Source organism: Lolium rigidum, chromosome 5, assembly GCF_022539505.1.
Source record: "Lolium rigidum isolate FL_2022 chromosome 5, APGP_CSIRO_Lrig_0.1, whole genome shotgun sequence".
NCBI classification, from domain to species: domain Eukaryota; kingdom Viridiplantae; phylum Streptophyta; class Magnoliopsida; order Poales; family Poaceae; genus Lolium; species Lolium rigidum.
Window position 1 is genome coordinate 161,135,032 of NC_061512.1, and position 15,909 is coordinate 161,150,940.

The 15,909-nt window shown below is 42.1% G+C and overlaps 1 protein-coding gene across 1 annotated transcript; it reads left to right on the forward strand.

Moving 5' to 3' along the window:
* Nucleotides 1–13,267: 13,267 nt before the first annotated feature.
* On the forward strand, nucleotides 13,268–15,555 carry LOC124652993 (ras-related protein RGP1-like). The gene is made up of 2 exons (XM_047192043.1): nucleotides 13,268–13,628; nucleotides 14,914–15,555. Exons 1-2 carry the CDS (start codon nucleotides 13,402–13,404, stop codon nucleotides 15,359–15,361), a joined length of 675 nt encoding a protein of 224 aa, XP_047047999.1. The 5' UTR covers nucleotides 13,268–13,401; the 3' UTR covers nucleotides 15,362–15,555.
* The last annotated feature ends 354 nt before the right edge of the window (nucleotides 15,556–15,909 follow it).

Genomic DNA, 15,909 nt, shown 5'->3' on the forward strand with positions numbered 1-15,909 from the left:
CGGAATAATGACGGAGCCGGAAGGACAATTGAAGTGGAGGCCCGAGGGCCCCACACCACATGGCGGCGCGGCCCGGGGGGCCCGCGCGGCCATGTGGTGTGGCCCCCTCGGCTGGCCTCCGACGCCCCCTTCGGACTACTTATTCGCATCGACCTAAAAACGCACGGGGAGAAGTCGAAGTCGCCGTAAACCCTCCGGAACGCCGCCACATCGCGAAACTCCGTCGCGGGAGCCGAAGTCTCCGTTCGGCACTCCGCCGGGACGGGGAATTGGAGGAGATCATCACCGCCATCACCGCCAACGCCTCTCCATCAACCAGCAATGTTTCCCCCATCCATGTGTGAGTAATTCCCCCGCTGTAGGCCGAAGGGGATGGTAGGGCTTGGATGAGATTGGTCATGTAGTAGCATAAGATTGTTAGGGCATAGTGCCTAGTGTCCGTAGATGGTACTTTTATGATATTGTTGCAACTTGTTATGCTTAATGCTTGTCACTAGGGCCCGAGTGCCATGATCTCAGATCTGAACATGTTATTATTTCATCATGATATTCGTTGTTTATGATCTTACCCGCAAGTTGTATACACATGTCGCTGTCCGGAACCAATGGCCCCGAAGTGACGAAATCGGGACAACCGGAGGGAATGGCAGCGATGTGAGGATCACATGTGTTCACGGAGTGTTAATGCTTTGCTCCGGTACTCTATTAAAAGGAGTACCTTAATATCCAGATAGTTTCCCTAGAGGCCCGGCTGCCACCGGCTGGTAGGACAAAAGATGTTGTGCAAGTTTCTCATTGCGAGCACGTACGACTATAATTGGAACACATGCCTATTGATTGATTAGTACTTGGATACCGTTTTATTATTATCTCGCAAATGCCCTCGCTATGATTGTTACATGAGTTTCTCTCATCCATGCAACGCCCGTCATTCGTCCCCGTGCCTACGATATTTTAATCCTCGCTGTTTACTATAATCACTACCGCTGTCTTTGTTACTTCTGCTCGCTGTTATTTCACTATCGCTATCTGCTGTAAAACTGTTACTATCGATAAACTCTTGCGAGCAAGTCTCGTTTCCAGGTGCAGCTGAATTGACAACTCCGCTGTTAAGGCTTTCAAGTATTCTTTGTCTCCCCTTGTGTCGAATCAATAAATTGGGTAATACTACCCTCGAAGACTGTTGCGATCCCCTATACTTGTGGGTCATCACGCAACAAAGGGGAAAAAAGAGGAGTAGGTTATGGCTTTATAGAGGAAGACGATGAAGCTCCGTTGGATGAAAAAAGAGGAGATCCTAAGCTCCCCACGTCTTCATGGTGTAAAAGGTCTTTTCACGACAAATTTACTGCGGGAATGTTACTGCGCACATGCCGGAAATATCGGAGAACATGCGCGCCCACTTCTGCGACATGGAGAGCGTGCAGAAGTTTGGACGCACAAAACAGTGCTAAACCAGGATCCGTGTCTTTCCAAGGCGGTGATACGTGGCTTTCGTCAGCATTGACATCACAAGTAAAGAAAAGTTCGGGAGGTCACAAAAAAAAATAGCAAGCATAAAACTTCGAGAGGAGAAGCAATATATATTTGAGAAAAAGATTCAAGAGCCAATGTTCAGATGCAAGCACCTGTCCATATGCTCGGGGGCTACTCTTATCAGAAGTATCGTTAATACTTCTGATAAGATGAAAAGGCAAAAGAAAAAATACAGAGTTGATCAAGATAGCAAAAGTTGAGCCTACAACCAAGTGCAAACACTCGGCTGTATCCTCCACGGCTACTCCCATCGGGAGCGCTGATTGCGCACCCGATGAAATATGAAGAAAAAAGGAAAAGAAAGTGACAAGTCAATATAGAATCGCAGGCGAAGAATTATCTTCGTACATCTTCGAGTTACATATAACTCGTCATGTACTCCCAATGGGAGATCAAGATATTATTTCACGAGACAACTCAAATAAATACACAATTCCAGCAGCCGACAAAGGCATTCGACAATATATTCTCAGAGCGCGTTCGCCGCGGTAAAAATTCTGAATGCCGTAACCCAAGGATCTGTCCTGGGTGGCGTGGTACCGCACCCGAATGCGTTCTTCCACTATTATCCGTGTCAACAGACGCGAAGAAAAATCCTAGCGGACGCGTTAGGTACTCGATAAAATATAGCTGGAATTCGGTTCATGGTAAGTCCTTAAGCAGCACGTGTTGAATTACGCTAGTACCCCGAGTTCGAGTCCAGGGACTTGAGCTTGAAGTAGGTTTTTGCGGGTTTGCCACAAGAGCAGTTAACTGGTACCTGATCCGTCAGACGAACCAACCCCATCTTCCATCATCCCTGTACAATATAGACATTGAGCAAAGTATTCATGATAATTCGAAAGTTCTATAAACATGAGACTTTGTTTTACGATGGAGATTTTACTCGACTCCGCGATTCAAACAAAATCTCGGGGTCTACTTACACAGGCATGCCGAATAGGCTTGCCGAATAAAGTACTCGAGGTTATCTGGAGGCCCACGACACGAAGCATTGTAGGCCAAGAAGCCCGTAGATCTTCGATAAGGAAAATAGAGTTGTATCACGAATTGTATAGCAAAATAGGAAAGTCCCAACACGCCTCTCGCAGTTTGTAACTTACGCAACACGAAAAGCCTCCGCTCCACCTCCTATATAAGGGGGAGCCGAGGGAGAAAGAAAGGATCGAATCTATTGTTAACACACACCCTACCTAATTTTTGAGTCGAGCACCTTTTCGGCTGAACCTTCGAGATCTACTTGCTCTCTACTTTCTACGAAACCCTAAGTCTACAATATGTAGGCATTGACAAGTTAATCCCTTGTCACCGGCGCACCACCCTCTTGGTACGCCGACGGTATGTGCAATTTTTTTCATTTTTTTCCTTTTTGGTTTTTAGGATTCTAAAAAATATTTGAACGTCCATAGGTAGCTGAAATCAAATGTAACTTTTTCTGTAGATACATTTTCATACAATTTTTTTCATCGGAGGTCTATGCAACCTTCAGAGCCATTTTACCGAAACATTGATGAGTGAAATTTATGTACTACTCATGTCATGCCTAATCTAACTACAACTACGTCTATTATACAAGATTGTTGTTTTCCATTTATATTCGTATGAGTTTTGCACAAATGAAAGTGCATGGAGCCCCTATGTGTGGTTTTGGTAATTGATGACAATCCCTATGAACTAATGTTTACATTGAGTTATATTTGTAGGAGTTGTCCATAGACAATGCTTGAACCATATGTTGCCTTCAAGGTTGCAACAAGAAGAAATTGATGAAAAATATCAAGTGTCAAGTATGTCTTGAAGATGAAGTGAGCCCTCAAGTTTAACTTGAAGACATCAACATGATGAAGAATGAAGAAATGAAGTGCAATTTCAAGATGAGCCATCTCGAAGAGATCATTTGCTTGAATCTTGCTATACATATGGTGATCGTGGATATGTGAAGATGCACCGAAGAAGATGCTCTCCCATGGTGGATTATGGGGGAGAACTCCAGAAGACTTTGTCAAGCAAGCACAATCAAGAAAGGTGTGTTCCATCTTGTTGCGGTCACGATCGTCATCATCGATCTCAAGATGAACACACAAGGTTAAGGTTTGCTTTTGATAGGGTTTCTTTCTTACCGGTCTTAAGGTGTAGTTGGAGACCGGTTTATAGTTTAGTTGCAGTACCATCAAGAGGGATCTCAAGTGAGTAACTTGATCGTACAGAGACAACTCAAACCTTTACATCCTTGCACATCTTTCTTGGTTGTTATTTGGATTATCCATATGGTTAGGGTTAGGGTTAAGGCATGAGTAGGAGCAGCCATGATTAATGGATTTGAACCTTGTGCAAAGGCATGTGAGGTATGGTGCTAACCGTGCAAACACTCGCATGATCCAGTTGGTCAGTTTGACAAGACACAAATTAGAATTCATTGAACCTCTAATCAGCTAAACTATCTGCAAAACATCTGCCCCAACTGTAGCCTACGCCAGTGTTTATGCCCACCACACATGGAAAAGGCTCAGCACTACGGGAAAACACTACGTTTTCGTGCGACAAGTCGCACGGCAAAGGGACCTATATGCCTGGCAAAGATTGTCGTGCGTAGTCGCACGACAACGATTGGTCGACAAAGAATGCGACGGCAACGAATCCTTTGCCGTGCGCTTCGCGAGTTCTGCACGGCAAAGCCTTTGTAGTGCGTTGCGATCTTAGCCGTGTATCCTTTTCTTTGCCGTGCGGCCGTAGCTCCCGGTGTGACCTTACTCACATTTGGGCGATAACACTTAGCAGATTTTCCGAAGCGCGGATTGCTCCGAAACCCTGATATATGTGGGGGGACGAACATGGAGAGTAATTTTCTATTGCACATTGTCTTAAGTAACACTAATAAATAGTCAGTAAAAATTAAAACTAATTAAAAAAATAAATATAAGTATTAGATGAAATAAAATAGAAATAAAAACAAATAAAATGTATATTGGCGCACGACAAAGAAAGGAATGGACGACAAAGGCCCCTTTGTCGTGCAACTTGTCTGTCTGCACGGCAAAGGGCGAGCCACGGCAACGCCCAGGGCCTTTGTCGTGCAGTATTTCTTTACCGTGCGGCGTGTAGGGACTTTGTCGTCAATGTTTCTTTGCCATGCGCTTTCTTTGGACTTTGCCGTGCAAAGATTCGTTGCCGTCCGCCACTGCTGACTTTGCCGTGCATGGATTCATTGCCGTGCGCTGCTCTCAGACCTTGCCGTGCGAAGTGTTGTTGCCGTGTGTGCTGCTTGCTGCGCACGGCAAAGAAATCTTTGCCGTGCAGCGGCGCACGCCAATGATTTGCTACACGGCAATGGCGGTTTTCCCCGTAGTGGAGAGTGGCCTGACGGGAAACCAGCGTGTTTCTTGTTGACTATAGTGATCAATACAATAAATATTATCCTGGTGTTTAAGTGAAACATACGTCCATGCTGACTAGGGATTTAATGTGCTCATGCACTGTCCAAGACATGTCCAGGACGTATCCTTATTTCTTGACTCAATAAGTTTGCATGCATGTCAGCAACATGTGATGATGTCACGTTCTGCTATCCAATACTAATTACTATCAGCAGTGGTTGGTTAAGAAGTCTAACAAGCTGGATTTAGATCGATTTCTATATAGTAGCGTGTGTGATTTGTGTGTGCTTAGTTCGGTAGCATTGACAGGCTCCATCCTTACCTAGGAGCAGTTTGTTATAGTTTGCACGTGTGCTTTGTTATGCACTAAGTAGGCCATGAGTTGCTTGACTTAATTTGCAGCTAATTGTTACATGCGCAATGCTGAAGGAACTGAAATTGCCTGAACTTCCGCATTAGCGATGGGTTCTATTGATTGAGTGTTATGAGTTTGTCTACAAGTCATCATCACGCTGACTAATGTATGATTTGTAGGTGAGTGGCTTTTAATTGTACACATACACGCGGTGTTTAGTTTTTCCTTTGACGAAACGTCAACGTTGGAAGGACTATCGTTCAGTGAACAAAGTAGTTCAAATATTTAAGTTTATGCTCTCCTTTCTTGAGGTTACAATTGGGGTTAGAAAAAGACTAGATTTTTCATATCATGGTTTTTTTGGCAAGGGGATGGGCATAAGTGAAAATATAGATTAACAAAATGGGATAACATTTGTAGGCCGAAGGATCTGAGGGGGGGGGGGCTGGGAGTTGAGGTACTCGGATTAAAGAACAAGAGCCTCTTAGTAAATGTCTTTTCAAACTAGTTAATGAACAAGGAGTTTGGTAGGAACTATTGCAAAATAAATATTTAAAGGACAAAACTTTATCTCAAGTTGACGCGAGACCCACATATTTCCCTTTTTGGAAGGATTAATGAAGGTAAAAGATAGCTTCTTCATGAGAGGGTCAATGGAGGTGGCGAATGGGAAAAATACTAGGTTTTTGGGCAGACACGTGGCTAGGGGATATACCTCTTTGTGAGCAATACCCCTCTCTTTATCGCATTGTTAACTGTGCTAGTGTTTCGGTAGCTAACATTATGGGTGTGAACCCCTTGAACATCGGTTTTAGGCGGGCACTCTCGGAGGATAGGTGGGATAGATGGGTTCACCTTGTTACTCGCATTATGGGAGTTCAACTGTCTGAGAATAATGACATTTTTTGTTGGCATCTCACTGAGTGGGGTCAGTTTCGGTTAAATCTATGTATCTCGATTTGCTAGCTAGCCCTGTTGGGGATTTTTAAAAATAAATTTGGCAGATAAAAGTTCCACTTAAAATCAGAATTTTATGTGGTTCCTTCTCAATAAGATCATTCTCACAAAGGATAATCTTAAAAAGCGTAATTGGTAGGATGGTTCTAAATGTTGCTTTTGTGATCATGATGAAACAATTCATCATTTATTTTTTACTTGCCCTTTTGAAAAAAAAAATCTAGCACATTATCAGCGTGACTTTCAATATCCCTACGCCTGCCAATATGACTAATCTTTTTGGCAATTGGTTGAATGGGGTTTCAAAGTAAGATAAAGGCCACATTTGAGTGGGTATGTGTACCTTGCTTTGGGAAATTTGGAATGTCCGTAATGACTTTATCTTAAACAAAATATGTTTCCCATCTTTCCTGCAGGTTGTTCCTTTGGTTACCCATTGAATCCATACATGGTCCTATATCCAGCCGAAGGATGTGCGTCAGGACATGAATATTGGATGCAACCGCTTGGCGATGGTAGAACGAGATTTTACAGCCGGTGCGGTTGGCGGTCTGACAAGTGGACCACATGAAGATATTGCGGCGTCTTGTTTTTCTTTTCATTTTTAGTTTTTTTTTTAAAAAGGGTTGCCCCAACCTCTGCATCAAAAAGATGCATACAGCCGTTTTTATTAAACGAAAGTATCCAGTCTTACATATGAACGTCTTAAAAAATTATTACAAAACATGGATCATAAAGGGTCTCAGAAAAATGAGCCACCAGAAATAAAGCATAGACATGAAATGCCTTTGCATCATCATGTCAAACGCCGGTCATCAGACCATCCGCACCGGCTGTAGAAATCCCGGACCACCGTTTATGGTCCATAGTTGGCTGGTCGTCCTCCAACTGTAGATAGGACCACATACAGGTCCGGTGGGTAGCTAACGGAATAACCTGCAAAAATGATGGGAAACTTTTTTTTGTTAAAGATGCAATCATTGCAAACTTTCCATATCGCCCATAGAACAACACAAACACCAACTCTAATGTGAGCTTTATCTTTATTTTGCACTCCATTCAACTAATGTCCAAAGAATATATTAAAAGACATATAAATAATTCTCTAAATCATACAGTTAAATGGACAGGTTATGAAAAGGTGTTGGATTGTCTCCTTTTGATCACAAAAACAACACCTTTCATCACCCTGCCAGTGACATTTTACTAAATTATTTTTCGTTAGTATGAGCTTCTTATGAAGAACCCACATGAAAATCCTAATCTTTAAAGGTGCTTTTATTTTTCAAATATATTTCTTAAGATATACAATGTTCCCATTTCAGGAGGTCATTGTTCATGGATTAAACAGTAAATCGATGTGATCAATGAATTATTATGATTATGTAACTGAGAATATTTATAAAGTTAATAAAAGGCCGCATGCATCAATTGATGCAGAGGCCGGGGCTCTCTCCTTGTCAAAAAAATAAATATTTAAACAGTGCCTTCCATATCGGCCAATACATCTTTATTATTATATTGCAGTTGGGATGGTGTGCACTTTGACATCAAACATTGGAGCAATCCTAATCGTTGATAACCTTCAAAGACGCTTATCAAACTCACGCCGCTTCGGGTGGAAAAAAAGTTCAGATTTTATTGCCTACCAATCAGATCACTGTAAATCAAGGAAACTTCAAAAGTGGCTATGGAAAAATGGATAACAGTTTATTGCGTATCAATCAAATCGGCACAATAAAGGAAACAATCACCATCAAAACATTTCCTTAAACAACCACCGTTGGAAAAAAGGAACCCTTCTTTCCTTCTTTCCTTCTTTCGTTAAATAATTATCTCCTAATTAGTATCAATTAGTATCAACCAGTATCAATCGTATCATTCTTTCCTTCTTTCGTTAGACAATCAATTTCTTCCTAATTAATCCTACGCATGCTACCAAAAAGTATATCCCGTGTAATCTCCATATCATGTTCTTCATCCCCCGCATGCCGAGAGAAGTTGGGGAAGAGATGAATTCCGCTCAAGGCCAACCAGACGTAAAGAAATAGGTGAGGTGACCACGGTCCTACCCAACCCACCTCAACTCCCCGTCCGTTCCGCGAACGCTCTCACTGACAGTTGGCGTTGCTGCCACGACTATCGCTGATACATGCAGTTCATGTGGGGACTGGGAGGCATAGTTTTCCAACGTCTACATCCTCGACGAAGAGTTGCTCGCTATGGGCCCCTTCGCCCTTGCTCGCCGTCATGTTCCTCTTCCCGTCCAGCTCTCCGGTACAATTCTTCGTGATCCCTCATGATCATGTGATGAAGAGGGTGATGTTGAGTATGTTAATTTCTAACGTGATCGATCAAGCTGACAAGGTGGAGGAATACGACCCGAATGCCACCTTGAGTCCTCGGCGGCAGGTTTAAGGTACAGTTGTGTTGGCCTGCTTGACTGAATGCTTCAACTATGTTGTGATCCTTCCAAACATATGCATTTGTGTTTTCTCTCTGTGGTGGTGACGGAGGAGATCAAGGCGGGGGTCACTAGGAAGGAGAGATGGAGCCACACCGAATACTGTGTCTGTTTTTTTTTTCTGAAGTCCGTCACTATGTCCTGCACGTTCGCCATCCCAAGTTCGCTGGTGTTCTCCCCGTCGCACCACCTTTTTTCCTGCAAAGCTGCCGCGCCTCGCCGGAATCCGTATTGGTCATGTCGCCGACGCCGCTGGGTCACCTTATTGCTACTTTGAAATTGGACAGAAAGTCAATTATATCATAGGAAAATCCCGTATATATGTCTCGATGGACTACATGTGACCTTTTGGTGCTTCAGCTGAACGACCTTAATGTATGGATATTACATATGGGGAAATCACTTCAGATGAGTATCTTGCATATATATTAGTAAGTATGTTGTCGTTCTTGGTCCATATGGAAATATACCATTGTTCCGGTTGCAAATAACTATTTCATGACACCATCTGATCTGATTGCAAGAGCACATGCTCATAATCTCCAAGTGTGATATTTGTTTGCATTCCTTACATTAGTTTGGAGTTGCTACTTGCATGAAGTAGTACATACAAGTTGTGCAGATTTTCTATGCATTCACTAATACTCTTGTGAGACCAACATATCTAGACCACCTAGGAAAGAATTAGGTTGCAATGGAGTCACAAAGCAAATATTTATACCATTAGGGCATTAAATCTTCTATAACTTCTCTTGATTCCCGGAGGAACAAATTGTTGCCCTACTACCGGTGCCACGTACATTTCCCTGCCAAGTAGTGGTTTGTACCGTGACTGCTATTAAATTGCATCTTCTTGTTTTACATATGATGATCCACAAGTATAGGGGGTGTATCGTAGTACTTTCAATAAATAAGAGTGTCGAACCCAACGAGGAGCAGAAGGTGTTGACAAGCAGTTTCGATGAAGGATTCACTGTAAATGCTCACAGACAAGTTTTCAGGGGGGTTGATATAGCGGATAAATAAAATACAAGTAAGTAAAATGCGAGAGTAATAATTGCAGCGAGTGGCCCAATCCTTTTTAGCACAAAGAACAAGCCGGTTTGTTTACTTATGATGACCAAACGTTCTTGAGGACACACGGGAATTTAGTCTAGTGCTTTCGCTTCATATAGTTGATTAATCTTCATTGTTTTGATAAGTGTTGTGTGGGTGAACCTATGCTAATGCACCGCCCTTCCTAGGACTAATACATACTTGTGATTAAACCCCTTGCAAGCATCCGCAAATACAAGAAAGTAATTAAGATAAATCTAACCACAGCCTTAAACTCTGAGATCCTGCTATCCCTCATGCATCGATATACCAACGGGGGTTCAGGTTGCTGTCACTCCGGCAACCCCACAATTAGCAAACGAATACAAGATGCATTACCCTAGGCCCATAAAGGTGAAGTATCATGTAGTCGACATTCACATGACACCACTAGAAGAATAACACCACAACTTAAATATCAAACCATTAAATATTACTCAACATAGTTCACTACTAACATTTAGACTTCACCCATGTCCTCAAGAACTAAACAAACTACTCACAAGACATCATATGGAACATGATCAGAGGTGATATGGTGATGAATAACAATCTGAACATAAACCTTGGTTCAACGGTTTCACTCAATAGCATCAATAACAAGGAGTAATCAATACCGGGAGAGTTTCCCCTATGAAATAATCAAGATTCAACCCTAGATGTTACAGCGGAGACTAGGTGCAGTGGTGGAGATGATGGTGTCGGCGGTGGAGATGATGATGATGATGATCCCAATGAAGTCCAGCTCGATGGCGGTGACGATGGCGACGATTTCCCCCTCCGGGAGGGAATTTCCCCGGCGGATTTCAGCCTGCCGGAGAGCTCTTTTCTCTCTGGTGTTTTCCGCCCCGCAGAGGCGGCTGTGTCTATTCTTGATCGTCCTCCGCAGCTTAGGGTTTCTGGTAGATGAAGTACGCGAAGGAGAGATGGCCGAGGGGGGTTGTGGGCCCCCTCCCCACAAGGCGGCGCGCCAGGCCTGGTGGCCGCGCCGGCCTATGGGGAGGGGCCCATGGTGGCCCTCCTCGGCCTCCCCTTTTGGCTGGCTCCGTCATCTGGAAAAATAGGAGTTTCGGTATATTTTCCGTCAATTGTTGATCTTCAGAAATATTGTATACTGACGGTGCTTTTTCCAGCAGAATCCTGACTCCGGTGAGTGATTCTCCAATAATCATGAAACATGCAAAAATAGGTGAAATAACATAAGTATCATCTCTAAATATGAAATATATCAATGAATAACAGTAAATTATGATATAAAATAGTGATGCAAAATGAACGTATCAACATACAACAAAAATGAGAATCAATTCCCGCACTTTAACTTTCATCGGGATCTGATGATGAGTTCTGGATAAACATTGTGGGGTTTGACGGCTTTCTTCACAGATTTCACTGGAATCAAACGCCAGTACCAGAAACTGATATGTCCGCACCCTTCCATGTTTATTCACGCTCTAGGATTTTTTGTGGTTTATCCAAGAACAAGAACACATTCCATATTTCCATTTGTATATATGTTAATTCTCTTCATGAAAAATAGAAAAAAAAATGATCCATAATAAATAACAATGGAAATGGATGGCTAAAAGGGTAGAGAAAAGCATGTTGAAAACATATTTCCATTTTTAGTATGTACATCACTTCCCATGGGAGATCTTCATCCCCTCTTACACTGAACTTAAATTGTTTTGACAATCATTGTACTCTTTCATCAGTTCGGGGCTTCATGCTGCTCTCTTGCCACATACGCCAGGATCGATTTCCTGGGCGGCCGGAAATCACATTTACAATTCCATTATTTCCTTCTATTATTATCTCTTAACTCTTCGTTGAACTTCTCATGATATCTTGGACCTCAACATTGATTAATCTTGCATTTAATAAAAAAAAACTAAATCAAACTAAGTTATGGCTCCACTTGTGTCTTACCATTTTTATGTAGTTATTACATCAAATTCTTAATGCAAGCTTACTTTTTCTATTGATGCATGAATATTTAGTTTTTGAAAGAGATTCATAGGAAAATTCCTATCATGTAACAAGAATGGAATAGCTCTTTGAATCAAATCAAGGAATTACTTCTAGAGATGGAATAGCTCACAATACTTAAACTCTTGGAATCCACATAGGTAGGGATGCAAAGCACCCACCCCGCTCAATAGTCAAAATAAACCATATTAATTAGTTGTACTAACGAGCTTATGAGAGATTGATGCGGTTTGTCAGGGTGGAGAATGTGCAGGGTGGAGAATGAATGGAGGATGCCGACATATTGCCATCACATATCACATGTTATTTTGGTCCTTTATTTTCTATCCATATGATGTTAAATTATGCTAACTGAAAGTTTTGATGGTTAAAGTTTCTATATATAAGTAATATTTACATGCAAAGTATGTTATGATGTGCTACATATGGAGCAACGGAAATTTTCAATGAACCGTGGCAACGCACGGGCATTCAACTAGTACTGATTTAACAAATCAACAGTGACAAAATTGAGATGGTTCACCTTCCCCTATATTCTTCCCGTTTTAATAAATTGCAAATCGACCAAATCAACTAAACTTTTTCCCACTTTTCATATAGTTATGTGTCGATGGTAGGATGCTTTATCACAGTGGCATTGTTGTTGACCGATTCGAAGTCCCAAAGGTAGATTCGCTGTTCATATTAGGAAAGAAGATGCGCCTGATGTGGTCTCGAGGAAGATGACATGCATCCCTCCTCCCTGTTTTCTTTTCCTAAGCTTTGATTGGCCTTTTTCCACTTGGCTTATTCTAGTCCTGACTAATAATGTCAACTCTGATCCAGCTACTATAAAGGCTATTTTGCAATCCTGCCACCCTTGTGCCTCTGTCCAAAATGTTTTCACTTTTTTTTGGTGTCACTAGAAGACCATGAATGGTCGGCTAGCCTTCCCAGGTTTGCTTGACCTTCGTCGAGCTCCTCCACCTGAAGTCGGTTTACCCTCACGGCATGCACGACTTAGCCGTGAACGAGAACGAGTGGCATGATGTCAGAGCGAGAGCTTGGGGCGTAAATTATCCCGAATCATTTAGCTCGTTTCGAACGTTTTTTCAAGTTCAAAGTTGAAAATCCGAGCTCGTGTAAGAAGAATCTTCCTAGAACAAGTAGTGGCAGTAACAACTGTACAAGGAGAAGCAAACCTAGCCAGTAGATTGATATTTTAATCTCGTGTGGACCGTTGACGGTTGAGCGAGCACGTCTTCGCACTTCCTTTCCCTCTCCTCCCTCCCTGCTGAATTTCCATCCTCCTCGTGTGCATCTCCACTTTCCTGTTGATCGCTTCAACATTTCCAGCTCTTATTTTAACACCAAACAAGTTTACAAATTCTTCATCATCATCGCCGCCACCATATTCTTCTTCCCAATAACAATTCAGCGCTCTCTGATCGATCCCACCCACTACCTGCTCCTCAATACTTCTGCTTCTGTTATTCTTGCTGCAAGAACGGCAAAAGGGGACGCACTTTCCTTCTCCTGACGCCAAGATCGGTCCTTGGAGGACCCAGCCAAGATCGAGAAAGAGATTCCCTGCCGGTGCTGATTAATTGGTTGAAGCAGGGAAACTCGGCGGGGCGATTTCGTCCGAGAAGATGTCCCGGGGCTACGGGGAGATGGGGCAGAAGGTCGACTACGTCTTCAAGGTGGTGCTCATCGGCGACTCCGCCGTCGGCAAGTCGCAGCTGCTCGCGCGGTTCGCGCGCAACGAGTTCAGCCTCGACTCCAAGGCCACCATCGGCGTCGAGTTCCAGACCAAGACCCTGCACATCGACAACCGGACCGTCAAGGCGCAGATCTGGGACACCGCCGGACAAGAAAGGTACTATTACTAACTAACCAAGTATTAACAAAACCCCGCATCCTCTCCATGGCCTTGACCACTTCATCGGGGGATCATTCATAGGATTGCAGATGTTGTACTAGGCTAGCCGCAGTAACTATATGCTCCTCTGTTTTTAATTCATGGGTGAGGATTTTCTGTGTGAAATGTAGAGGTTTCTAAATTTAGAATGGATATTTACATACTAGTTCATACTTTGCTCAGTCTAAATTTAGAATGGAAATTTACATCAGATAAGCATAGCACATATTTTGATATCCATCAGAAATTACAGTTACCAATTCTCATGTAGTTGCACATTTTCAATTACTATTACAATTAGAATCTGCCAAAAACATTTGACTATCTTCTCAGCACTAATGTCATTGAAGTAGACAGCAAATTATGAAGACTTTGCGATAAGTCTTTTTTTTTTTTGAAGCAGAGGCAAAAGCTTTGCCTCTTCTCATTAACTAAGGAGTTGAAACATGGTTTCAAGGACAAAAAGAATGGTACAAAACAGCCTAGTATCCCGGAACTATACAACTCAAATTCTCCTTGCTCTGAGAAGGTGTCCTAGTTAACTATGCTTAAAATTGACAAACTGGCGTTTTCCCTGTTCATTCTGGGTATCTACCAATACAATACCAAAAATATGTCCATACTAATGCAGTTGATATTTGCTCAATAAAAACATAGATGCGATAGTTACATCAGACAGAGTAGCATGCCTTAGACTTTGACACTTCCACTAAATTCAGTTACCTACCATCATATATAATTGCACATCTTAAATTAGGAACAATATTAGAATGTGACGAAAAACGTTTGACCTACTTCTCAGCAATAAAGTGACAAAAAAGGAAGAAGACAACAAGATAAACAGCTTAGAAAGTACTCTCACCGTTTTATAAGCTGTATCATGATTCTTTTAGGCGAGGGTTCAACCAAAAGTTACTCTACTACTATGCATTTTAATTGACAAAAATGTTATGTCACTAAATATGTATTTAAAGGCACTTATAATTACAACTGTGTATCACATAAAGATTTGTCTTACCGAATCATGATACATCATGATACACCTTCTATTATGAAATGGAGGGAGTAAGTCCTATCTAGCAGTTTGGTCATGAATATTTTGCTAAATTTAAAATTAAATGGCAATTTTGTTGTTTTCGTTGTTGTAAGTGAACTTTAACAGCACTAATGACCTACCTCAACTTGCTTCATTTATTTAATTGTTCACTTTCAATATCTAAGCATACACTAAATGTGGTAACAGGTACCGAGCAGTAACAAGTGCGTACTACAGAGGTGCAGTAGGAGCTATGCTAGTATATGACATGACCAAGCGTCAGTCCTTCGATCATATGGCAAGGTGGCTCGAGGAATTGCGAAGCCATGCTGACAAGAACATCGTTATCATGCTAATTGGGAACAAATCAGATCTTGGTACACTCCGGGCTGTCCCGACCGAGGATGCTAAGGAGTTTGCTGAACACGAGAGCCTCTTCTTCATGGAGACCTCCGCACTTGAGGCCACCAATGTCGAAAACGCTTTCACGACTGCTCTCACAGAGATATACCGCACCGTCAGCAAGAAAAACCTTGTTGCAAACGACGAGTCTAATTCTAGTGGAAACGCGGGTTTGCTGAAAGGAACAAAAGTTATCATCCCTGGTCAGGAGGCTGCCCCTGCAGCCAAGGCCGCATGTTGTATGTCCTCGTAGACATAGCATCATATATACTCTGGTGTTTCTGGCAATTAAATGTGTCCATGTAGTCCCACTGTATCTACACATTGAATAGCTGGGATTCTTGGGAGGAGGGACGAAAGGTCCATATCAATAGTTAACTCACATACATTGTAATTTTCTTGATGACTACTTTTTAATCTAATTATATGGCGGTGTGTAGTCATTAAGAACATTTTTCAGATAAACCAGCTCAACCTTTTCACCTTTTCTGTTGGCTCTTCTCGGAATCTCCAGGCGCAAACATGCTAGGCAATGAAAGCGTGTGTTGCCGTGTATATCTGTCTTCTTAAAATAGGTGCAGAGATATTAGAGAAAAAACATTAAAGGTACAAGTACAATTATCTGAGTAATATTGTACAGAATTACAGATACTATCTGGAATCAGCCTAGTTTAGTCCTATCTTAGTCAGACATTAAGCAGGTCACAGTGGTGGTCGAAATGAGAAACCTCAACAAGACTTTTTTTCCACAGAAACAACAGATGTTGTTAGATAATCAATAATCACGTACAAACAATAACA